Genomic DNA, 11,314 nt, shown 5'->3' on the forward strand with positions numbered 1-11,314 from the left:
CCCTCTGGGTGATCTGCATTTGAGAACCCCTGGTCTGGGCAAGCCGTTCATGTTATAGAGGAAGAAACAAAGAAAGCCAGAGAGGAGAATGGACTTGGCCAAGGCCACGCAGCAAAATGACAGGGCTAGGACCCTGCTGAGTCTGCAGATGGCAGTTTAGGGAGGACACCAAGGAACACCCTCACTGGCCCATTCTACCTGCTAGCTCTCCCTCCCCGAGCTGTTCTAGAAGATGCTACGCCCTCCTCCAGCACCAAGCCCAGCGGGTTTACTCAGGTTTCCTCATGTGGGATCAGACAGCTTGGAACGGGGGCTGGAGAGGGAAGCCCTGAGCCCTCCGCAAGCATCAGCTCCAAGGGCGGTTGGAGCCCTGCCACTTGGGTCTCCAGCAAATGCCCTGTGGCCATCAGAGAAATTCTTGCTGGACCAAGGGATGCCTGAGGCCCTTTCTTTGGACAACTCTGACTCCAGTGCCCCGGGCAAGCTTTATTTCCTGCTCCAAGAACACAGTTCTGCACACAAAAGTCAGCAATCAGTGGTTTCACAAGACTTCCCTCCCCTCCCCCCACCCACAGACAGACACACAGAACAGATCCAGCACATGCTCTGTGGCCCAGCCCCGCCCCACCCGTGCCCGCTGCTGAGAGGGCAGCGCCATCCAGATCCAGGAGAACCCCAGCCTGACAGGCGAGGCTGACTGTTGAGGGACCCCTCTCCAGGACATGGATGCTCCCAGAGGAGCCAGCAGGGGGTGGGGTGGAAGAGGGACACACAGCACATGGATGGGCTGTGGCCTTAGTGCTGGGAGGACCACCATCATCCTGTCTTAGCTTGAGGATGGGTGTGCCATCAGCAATGGGTGGTAGAGGGGAAGCGCTGGCAGAAGAGGGAATTTTGGAAAGGGGTGGCCTGGCTGGAGACAGATAGTCAATCTGTCAAGACATCAAAGACCCCAGGGTCACCACTTCAGCCTCATGCCATGCTCAGCACAGGACAAGGGGCTCAGGGCTGCCCACTAGGCAGGGCTGGAGAGCGCCTCTGGCCCCACCCCACCCTCCTGACTGGCTCCTAGGAAGCCCTGTCTCAGCCATCCATCCTAAGTTGACAGGCTGTCCACACTGATGAAATCTCCCCATCCCTGTTGCTGTCCTTCCTCAGGATGGCAAGAACCAAGGGCTTAGGTTCCTCCCATGACTCTGGGACCACACTGATCGGCCTGCCCACAGGCCTCGGGGATCCAGCATCTCTGTGGCTCTGTGGCAAAGCCCTGTGAGGCTGCACAGAGAGCCCGCTCCTCCTCCAGTGCTCCTGTGATCTAGTCGCACCACAGCTTCAGGTTGGGGTCAGCACTTGGGACCCTTTCTCTGCCACTTGAGACTTGGCCCTGGCCCCACTTGGCATCTCTTCCTCTCCACCCCCCTCCCTGCCTGAGGCCCAACCCCTTCCCTGCCCGGTGTCCGGATGGTCTCCTGCATGGGCAGGCCTGTCCTTCCAGCCCTGGCCTGGCCTCTGTGGCCTGCCCCCGGTCACCCAGACGGGTAGTAGGGGGTATCACTATGGTAGTTGTAATCTGGGCACACCTTCTGGACCAGCCGATAGTCCGTGCTGTAGAAGGTGATGTAGACACAGACGACTTTGAAGGGCTGGGAGCAGCTCCAGGTGGCTGAGCTCTGAGCGTGGTCTCGGGAGCAGATCTTGGCTGGGTCGTGGGTGCAAAGCGAGGTCCGGCGGCCCCGTTCTACCTTCTCCCACTCCATCCGGCAGTTGAAGATTTTGGAGGCCTTGGCTTCAATGAAGATCTGCTGTTCCTGGTGGAACTCTACAGCTTTACTGGGGGGCACGAGGCTGATGGAGATGTTGCCCTGGCCTGTGGCATTATGTCGGAAGTGGACGCTGAAGGTCCCGTTGCCATGGTCCACAATCTTCCCCGTGACTAGCAGGTTCAGGGCCACTGTCTTGATGTTGGAGTAGAAGTCGCCCCAGCCAAAGATTTTCTTCACCTTGGCTGAGGGTGGGGGACTGTGGTTCGGGCGGTTGGGGGGCTGCCCAAGAATGCCCCAAGCCTCCCCAGGCGGGGCCAGCAGCCCTAGGACAGTGGAATTGGCCATGGGGCGGGACTTAGGTGAGATGTGGCCCCGCTTCCGAGGCACCCGGGGCCGGGGCTGGCCCTTGTGGTCATCACGCTCAGGGTCCTCTGAGCCGGGAGGACCATCATCCTGGCCACAGATGACCTATGGAGGGAGTTGTGAGTACAGTAAGAGCCCTGTCCCTGGAGGTCCACCACCCCCACCACCAGCAGCACCCCTGTCCCTGCCACTTCACTCTGACCTGGGTGAAGAGCTCCTGCATGTTGTCCACTGAAGCTGGGGGGCAAGTGTACACTCTAGCTTGTGTACACCTCAGGTTCTGACAGTTGGGTCAGCCCGCCCCCCATGTCCTTTCCTCACTGTCCTGTCTTGGCCACTATTCAAAGTCTCAAAGACTGACAGTAATTCTCTCCAGTGGACTGTGGCACCAGGGACAACGGCTCCTACCCCTAGGGAGTCCCCAGTCTGATGGGGGAAGCCCAGCTTCTGATCTTGGGGAGCCCCCATCTAATTGCAGAAGTATCACCCCTGTGCTGACAGAGCCCCCAGTTTGATAGGAGGTAGGATCTCTGCCTCTGTGAAATCCCCAGGCTGATGGGGGAGGCATAGTCTCCGCTCTCAAAGAGCCCTGAGTCAGATAGGGGAGCACCATCCTTATCCTGGGACAGCCCCTGGTTTGACAGGAGAGGCTAGCCCCTGCCTTTTGGGACTTCCCAGTCTGTTGGGTAAGACACTGTCCCTACCCTAGGATAATTTCTACCCTTGGATGCAAAGAGAACCACCAGACAATGGAATAAGAAAGCAGAACACAGTATAATTCTCAAGCACGAATATAGTTTAGGTTTGGCAAGAGGACTAGGGGAGACCCGAGTGAATGCCACACCCAGGATGGCCATGGGAATGGAAAGCCAAACACCTCTCCAGGGGACACTGAGGATGACATGCCAAGATGTTACTTGGATTCTGAGGTAGGAGTTCTTATCCCCATTTGACAGATAAGGACACCGGGGCTCAGAGTTTAACAACACTGCAAGGCTGAGTTCACATAGGGTCAGCCCTTCCCTTACACTCCACACTCCTGGCCTCACAGATCAGATATGTCTTTTTGAAAGGGTTTTTATCCAGGCACCATCCGCCTCTGGAATCCGCAGGGGCTCATCCTCCCTCTGCTGGATCAGCTATGGTGACAACCCACACCTGGGAAGATTCCTGGAGGCGCCACAGGGAGAGTGGGGCAGCAGTGGAGGGCATCAGGGGGTTGACAGGGCTTCCTGAGGGCGCAGCCTGGCTGCGTGTTTGCTCAGCTTTTGAAAGCAACCACTCTCCCCAGGTGTCTTTACTACCAGCACCAGGGGCATCTGGATTTGGCGGTGACACTGGGGTGGGGACAGTAGGGCTCCAAGGGGCTGTGGGCTCCTCATGCCTGTGTTCCGGTCTGGGTGGTGCTGGCAGCTGTGTGCTGTGGCCGGGTCTGTCTCTGCCCCACAGTTCAGGCTGGCCCTGACTGCCAGGCCCCAGAGGTGGGGTAGAGGGACTGCTAGGAGGGGAGGCTCGGGGACTGGGTCCAGGGCTGCAGACCTGTAGGTACTTGTTCCTGGGGATCACGGCTGAGTGGCTGGAGGGTAAATGTGGGGCCGTGAGAAGGGAAGGGCTTTTCTCACAGTGGCATGGGGCGGTGGCAAGGGGCTTGTTGATTAAAGGGGCAGGTCCAGATGCGGGGCTAAGGCTTCTCCACGACAGTATTTCGAGGAGGGTTGGCAGCCGCTCCGACGGAGGGGAGTTAAGCCCCTGGGCTGGGTTCGGGGAGGGGTTCCCCGGCGCCGTGGGTCGCCGAGAAGCCGCGGAGCCGGCGCACGGGGAGCGGGCTCTGGGCGCTCAGCTCAGCTGCTGCGAGCGCCCGGGGCGGGAGCCGCCTGCCCAGGTCCTGTGGGGCTCCGGCTGCGCGCAGCCAGGAGAGGAGAGGAAAACAACAGGCGGGGAGGGAGGGAGCGGGAGGGAAGGCGGGAGGGAGGGACGCGGAGGCCGCCCCCCGCCTGGACCGGCTCCGCGCTCTAGGGGACCCAGAACCCGGGGCTCTCTGAGTACCGGAGGTCAAGGGAAAACCCTGCAGGTCACCAGCTCCACGACCTGCGCCCCACTCGCCCCCACTTCCGCGGTCCTGAGGCTCCGATAAGGGGTCGGGTAACCCTGGCGACCCGGCTCCGGGCCTTTTTCCGAGCGCTGGTCGCACCTCCAGCCACCCGCCGCGAAGTGGGTGGGCCAGCAAAGCACCCTCTTCCCGCCCCTATTAACCCTATCTGTCCAGTCTCTGGCCTCGGACCCGCCCTCTCCCCCAGCCTCCAGTCTTCCCCGCCATCCCCGGGATGTCGGGGGAAGGGAGAAAGTTTCAGGGCTCGCAAGCTTCCCGCGCTCTCCCCTGATCCTCCGGGCCCCCGCCCCTCTGCGCAGCTCCCCGCGGACCACTCACCAGATAGAGGCTACCCTGCACCAGGAACACGAAGCAGCAGCGAGTCAGTTGCATCTTCCTCCTCCGCTCTCGTCCCCTCGTTCTCCTCTTCTCTTTACGGGGTCCCAGGCCTCTCCGTCCCCTTCCTGCTCTTTCAGGCGCGCCGTCCCATGCTCCAGTCCCCGGCGGCCCGCGGCCCTTCCCTCAGCCGGTCGCCCAGGGCCGACCCCGCCCCCTTCGGTCCAGCTGTGCAGCCGCCGCCCCCTTCCCCTGGTCCAGCTGCGCGCGGCGCGGCCCCCGCTCGAGGTCCCAGATGTGCGCCCCGAGCGCCTCGAAGGGCCCCAGCTGCGCCGTGGCTCTGCTGCTCCAGATCTGCGCTCGGCGCCCCCCTCGGCTCCAGCGGCGCCGCTCTCGCCCAGATGTGCTAGGGACCTGCGCGCGCGCCCGTCCTTGATGCTAATTTCCCCGACCAGGCTGCTCCACCCGCCCCGTCGCGGCGCGCCCCCTGGCGGACGCCCCCGGCCGCGCGGAGCCCCGGCTACCCGCTCCCCGCGCTGCGCCCCGCCAGACTAGAGCGCTCCTGTCGCCCAGGCGGTTCCTGCTTCCTCGTCCCTCCCACCGGCGGCGGCGGCGGCGGCAGGTACAGTGAGCCCAGCCGGTACCTCCGGAGTTAACTCCTCCCCTGCCGGCCCGCAGCCCGGGGACCTAGGACGCGGGCTCTCCAGCCCGGAGGGGACGGCACGCGGGGGCAGAGTAGCTCTTGGAGAGGAAGGGAGAGGGTGGTGGCCAGGGGATAGGGACTCTACCGTTTCCACCCCTGTGACAGGGCACCTGTTCCCCGGGAGCGGGCAGCGAGAATCTGCTGCCCTGCCCCCAACTCAGGAATCCTAGAATTAAGAAAGATCCTTCTTTTCAAAACCTGTTCCAAGAGCCAAAACCTGCGCTGAGGGAAGTCCTTCTGGGTGTCTAGCCTGCACTCCTTTTGTTATGATGTCTGCTCCTTCCCTCTTCTACTTTACTTGGAGGGGCTGAGATAATCCCTGGACCTCCTGGGTCCAGCCACTGTGACAGGAAGTATTTGGCTTGTCCCCCGAGCTGAAAAGGCTGATAGGAGCCAGGCTGGATTCTGGGGCTGGGGGCAGGTCCTGAGAAGCTGGAGAGTGAGGGGAGCAAGGCCCTCCTGGAGGCTGTCCCTTCATTATTCACTACTTGCCCTCTCTAAGCTACAGAGGTCACCAGGCCGACAGCGGCTCCTGTCCCAGTGGGGTCTCTGCAAACCTCCAGGGCAAGGAGGAAGAACACGACCCTGATCTGAGATTCCCAAAGTTGGGGCCCATCCTGCATCACCCCCACTCCATATCTTCAGGTCTCCCTCCTGGAATTCCAGGGTCCCTTTAGTCTTTAGAAAAATGAAAGGTCAAGTCCTGGCACCCCTTGGAGGCTATGAAGGTGAGGAGGCACCCCATCATTTGAAGTGGTCCCAGCTTGGGCTTGGCACAAGGGGCACGGTGGGTGGGCACTCTGCTCTGTGGCCCTCCAAGGCCCAGCTTGGTCCCGTGGCTGCAACCCCGGCACGCACCCAGCCTCCTCCCCCACCATCTGCCAGGCGGGTGCGCGGGGAATGCAGATGAATCTTAATATCAGCCTGGGCCAAGTGTGATGAGGGAGACAGATTCTGCAAAACCCAGACAGCATCACAGAACCCCCTGCATTTCCAGGCACCCTGGGCCATACCAAGATGCAACAGCTCTTTCCTGGTGGGGGGGGTGGGGGGGTGGAGGCGTGCATGTCTAGTCAAAGACCCCCCATAGCGGGGGGAGGAAGGAACAGGCAAATCTTTGGCCTCTAAGCCTCTGGTCTGGCTGGGAGGGAGAAGCTGTTGGCCTGAGTGTGGGCAGCTGGTTCCAGCGCTCAGCTAGGCAGGGGCGTAGCTGGGCCCACTCCTTGTCTGGTTTCCAGAAGATCCTGTCCCTAGGAGAGCTGTGTGGCCCAGCAGAAAGAGCACAGGTTTTCAGGCCAGACAGTCCCAGATTCTGTTCCAGACCTGGCTGTGTGACCTTGGGCAGGTTACTTTGGTTCTCTGATGTCCGTTTCCTGATCTGTTCTTGCAAGAACCAAATGAGACAAAATGTGCAAACAAAGCGCAGGCACAATGGCTGGCGGGCAGTCGTAGGAGTGCAATAAACGGAAGTTCTCGCTCCTCCACTTCCCACACATTTGCTCTGGCTGCTCCTCCTGCCAGGCTTGCCCTTACTCCCCTCTTGGTCATTTCTGGCTCTCACTTTGTTCAAGTTTCCCCTCCGCATTTATCCATCACCCACTGGCCAAGCCTGTCTGCCGTGCCAGGCGCCAGACCAGGGGTTGAGATAGAGATGAATGGGACACCGTCCCTGCCCTCAAGGATCTCATCGGCAAGTATGGAACAGAGACATGAAAATCGATAATTATAACTCAGTGTGGTGAGTGGAATAACAGATCCTTGAACAAGGAAGGCATTATGGATGCACCGAGGAAGCTGGGGGCAGGGGCGGGAGGGTCAGAGATGGCTTCCTGGAGGAGGTGATACTGCAGTTGTGAGGAAAGAGCCCGCCTGGCAAGGGCTATTCCTGGCAGAGGGCACTGAATGACTAAAGGTCTGGAGGCTGGAACTGGAAGCAGTTTGCTGTTCCCGGAGCACAGAGTGGGAGGAGGGGAGGCTGGGGCCAGATGATGGAGGGTCAAGGGGTTGGGATCTTTGTTTACAAGGAATCTTTGAAGGATTTTAATGGGGCTGTGATTATAGTTAGATTTGCATTTTAAAAGCTTTTGGAGAATCCCCTGGACTAGAGGGAGGGAGAGGAGAGGAAATCATTAGGAGACAAATGCAGTGGTTTGGGGGCAGGGGGCAGGCAGGCTGAAGGCATCTTTAGGAGGCAAAATGATCGGGATTTGGTTGTTACTGAGGTGAGGCAGGAAGGGAGAGAGGAAATCGGGTGTGATACCCAGTTCCCTGGCTTGAGCAACAGGCTGGATAGTTGATGAGGTGGGTACTATAGGTGGGAGGAGAGGGATGGGGTCTGTGGTGAGGGTGGGAGGATCAGCTTTGACCATGTCAAGTCTGTGTGCTGTCAGCCACCCAAGGGCAGGAGAAAGTCTAGCCGGGGTGCTGGAGGTATGGAGGGTGCCAGAGGAGCACTGGGCACCCTGGCATTTAAGGTAAGGTGGTCAGAGGAAAAGAACCCCCAAAGGCTTCCAGGGAGGAACAGGGAGCCAGGGGCTAGGAGGACAGCTGGGGCTGATCCTGAAGCCACAGGAGAAGTGGGGTTTTCACGCTCAAGGTGCCAAGCAGAGTGGACACGGTGTGGAGTATGCACCATGCAGATTCTGGGGTCCCATCCCCAGGGAGCCTTAGTTGGTAGACAGGAACCCAGGACTACATATTACATAAGCTCCTGTCCCCACCCAGGTGATGCTGATGAAGGTGGCCTCTAGACCTGGGTGTGGGGAGTGTCAGGAAGGGGGGAATGAACCACAGCAGAAAGACCTGGCAAGGGAGAGACAGAAAAGTGACCACTAGGTTTGGCTGAGGTTTGACAACAACTGTTCCCACCCTTGGGCCCTCCAGCACTCCCAGGGTGGGAAGACAGATCCAAGACACGTAAACTCTGCACCAAGCACACTAACAGCTGTGCTAGAGGTGATGCGTCTGCCATTCAGGCACACCTCTCCATATTCCCCACCCCTCTCCCCAGCCATACCCTGCACACAGCAGATGCTCAGTGAAGGGGGCAGAACTGAGCGCTTTAGGTAGACCCCTCTGCCTCCAGCCTTCCCTGCGCCCATTTGCACCCTGGATGGGGGTGGCTGGGCGTTTGCTGAGCACCCCTGTTGTTTTCACCTGCTTCCTCTCACCCTTGGAATAATCCTGTCTATGTTGCTTCCTTCCTCCATGCTTCCCCAGTGCTGCCGGAAGGAAAACAACGCAACACAGTGGGCACCTGAGCAGTGCCTCGTGAATGAATGGGAAATGGGGTTCCTAATGGTTTGAAAGGCAGAGAGAGTGATGCCCTTGAGCCAGCTGCAGTGGAGAGGTCTGGGGGAGAGTGAGAGTAGATCATTATTGTTGATAATCTCTCATGTTTAGCTGGCAATTTGCAATTTTAAAGTGTTAGGATAGAGTGCTATGTATAGGGTACCAAGGGGGCCTAGAGGGAAACCCTAATTCAAATGAGGGGGCGATGGACAGATTGCAGAGAGATTAATCTTAAATGACGTGTGGATCTGCCCAGGTGGGAGGGAATGGAAAGAACCTTCCAGGCAGAGGAAGCAACTCTTACAAAGGCCAGAGATGAAAGAAAGCCTGGGAATGGGGTTCTGATGAGGACGAGATGAAAGATTCATTTGTTCCACAAATACTTATCAAGTGTCTACTTTTATGTCCGGTTCTGGGCTGGTGTGGAGGTACAGTGTGAACAGGAGAGACTGCAGTCCTATTTGCATGGAGAATTTGGGCTATAGGAGAGACAGACATTAAATAACTAAGCACATGAAAACATAAGCTCTGAGATGTGTTGGCAAGAGGTATGGGGGAAGAAGAACAGCAAATTCCAAGCAAAAGAGAAACTAAGGAGGGATCTTAATTTACCTGGGAGGGGTCAGGGAATGCCTCTGTGAGAATGTGACCTTTCAGCTGGGATCTGAAGGATGAAAAGCTGGACAGAGGAGCTGCACCTGCTGAGACCCTGAGCCTAGGAAGAACTTGGTGCTTTGGAGGAGCTGAAGGGAGCTGAGCTTAGTGAATGCGGGGAGGACACAACACCGCCAGAGAGGTGGCAGGGGCCAGACCATGCAGGGCTTTACGGGTCTAGCTAAGGGTTTAGGGTTTCATCCTGTGGTTAAGGTGTCTTTGTTTCTGTTTTGATTATGAGGTTTAAACACAGCTGGGATTTGCACTTTAGGAAGATCTCTGGAAAGACCATTCTGGCAGCAGTGTGGAGGGTGGGTCTGAGAGGGTGGGTGAAACTAGAGGCTGGGAGGCGATGGTGGCCTGAATCAGAGCAGAGGCATCTGCTGGAAAGAAGGGATGACCTTGAAAGATGTCTAAGGGGTGGAATGGAGAGGGGACAGATTCTAGGACACGGGGATGAGGAGTCAAAGAGGACCCCCAGCATTCTGGCTTAGGGAGCACAGGTGTGCGGGGGTGATGTGGCATCTCATCCTGGACAGGGGGCCTGCAAGGGGCTTGAGGGTGCTCAGGTGAATAGCAGGGTGCACAATGGAGGTCAGACTGGAGGGACAAGACTGGGAGGTGTGTCAGCCCGGAGAGTCATCTGAGGTGAGTATTGGGAGCTTGTAGAGAGCAGAGCAAAGCCCGGGGAGGCCGCATAGGAAGGGATGAGGAAAGATGGGGAGGACAGGAGCAGGGGGTGAGGGAGCCAGGAGAGTAGAGGAACCGCTGGCCGGAAAGGCTCCAAGGGGTGTTGCCACTGACATCCCAGAGTGCACACATGGGGGGCCTCACTCTCTGGCCAGCGTGATCTGGGGCAGTCTCTGCGACCAGGGTGATCTGGGGGCAGTCTCTCCTCTTCTTGGGCGGTAGCCTCCTCATCTGCAAAGGGGGATCATCCTGCCCGCCTCCTGGGGTGAGGACGTGACGAGTATGAGACGCGTACTCCTGGGCACGTAGCCAGTAGAATGCTCTGTCCCTAGTGAAGCACTGGCGGGAAGGGGTCGTTCGGGGCTCCTCGCTACACTTGTGTCTTCGGAGGTAAGAAGTAAGGGAAGAAAGCAGGGCCTGAGCAGGGCTGCTAGACTGCAGGACACCTGGCAGGGAGCCAGGGACACCTGGCACCAGGTCAGTGACTGCCCCCTCGGCCACCTGTCGGCTGGACCCAAGTCGTTGCGGTCCTCGCCAGCTCCGCAGGGGGCGATGGAGAGACCGAGCGGGTGTGGCGCGTGGGAGGCGAGTGGGGTCAGCGCGCCACCTGGTGGGCACTCGGGGCGCCTCCCGTGGGCGCTGGGAGGGGGAGAAGGTGAGACCCCGCCGCGCTCGCCACGCGCTCTGCTCACTCGCCTGCTGGGACGCAGACCCTTTCCACTCCCGGTGCCCGGCGCACAGCGGCGTTTGGGCTCAAGCCTGTAATCCCAGCACTTTGGGAGGCCGAGACGGGCAGATCACGAGGTCAGGAGATCGAGACCATCCTGGCTAACACGGTGAAACCCCGTCTCTACTAAAAAAAATACAAAAAACTAGCCGGGCGAGGTGGTGGGCACCTGTAGTCCCAGCTACTCGGGAGGCTGAGGCAGGAAAATGGCATAAACCCCGGAGGCGGAGCTTGCAGTGAGCTGAGATCCCGCCACTGCACTCCAGCCTGGGCGACAGAGCGAGATTCCGTCTCAAAAATAAATAAATAAATAAATAAATAAAGACAACTTAAAAAACGAATGGCGGGCCTGGCGCGGTGGCTCACGCCTGTAATCCCAGCACTCTGGGAGGCTGAGGCGGGCGGATCACCAGAGGCCAGGAGTTCGAGACCAGTCTGGCCAACATGACGAAACTCCATCTCTACTAAAAATACAAAAATTAGCCGGGCGTCGGGGCGCGCACTTGTAACCCCAGCTACTCAGGAGGCTGAGGCAGGAGAATTACTTGAACCCGGGAGGCAGAGGTTGCAGTGAGCCGAGATCTCACCATTGCACTCCAGCCTGGGTGACGGAGCGAGACTCTGTCTCAAAAAACAAAACAAATCAAACAAACAAACAACAACAACAAAACCGAATGGCGGCCGGGCGCGGTGGCTCA

General features: G+C 58.8%; 1 protein-coding gene across 1 annotated transcript; it reads right to left on the minus strand.

Annotated features, from left to right (window-relative positions):
* Nucleotides 1–466: 466 nt before the first annotated feature.
* NXPH3 (neurexophilin 3) lies at nucleotides 467–5,018 on the minus strand. The gene is made up of 2 exons (XM_017854050.1): nucleotides 4,555–5,018; nucleotides 467–2,231 (listed from the first exon to the last, which is right to left on the minus strand). Exons 1-2 carry the CDS (start codon nucleotides 4,606–4,608, stop codon nucleotides 1,527–1,529), a joined length of 759 nt encoding a protein of 252 aa, XP_017709539.1. The 5' UTR covers nucleotides 4,609–5,018; the 3' UTR covers nucleotides 467–1,526.
* Between the last annotated feature and the right edge of the window lie 6,296 nt (nucleotides 5,019–11,314).

This window comes from Rhinopithecus bieti, unplaced genomic scaffold, assembly GCF_001698545.2.
Source record: "Rhinopithecus bieti isolate Rb0 unplaced genomic scaffold, ASM169854v2 scaffold_35856, whole genome shotgun sequence".
Classification (NCBI taxonomy): domain Eukaryota; kingdom Metazoa; phylum Chordata; class Mammalia; order Primates; family Cercopithecidae; genus Rhinopithecus; species Rhinopithecus bieti.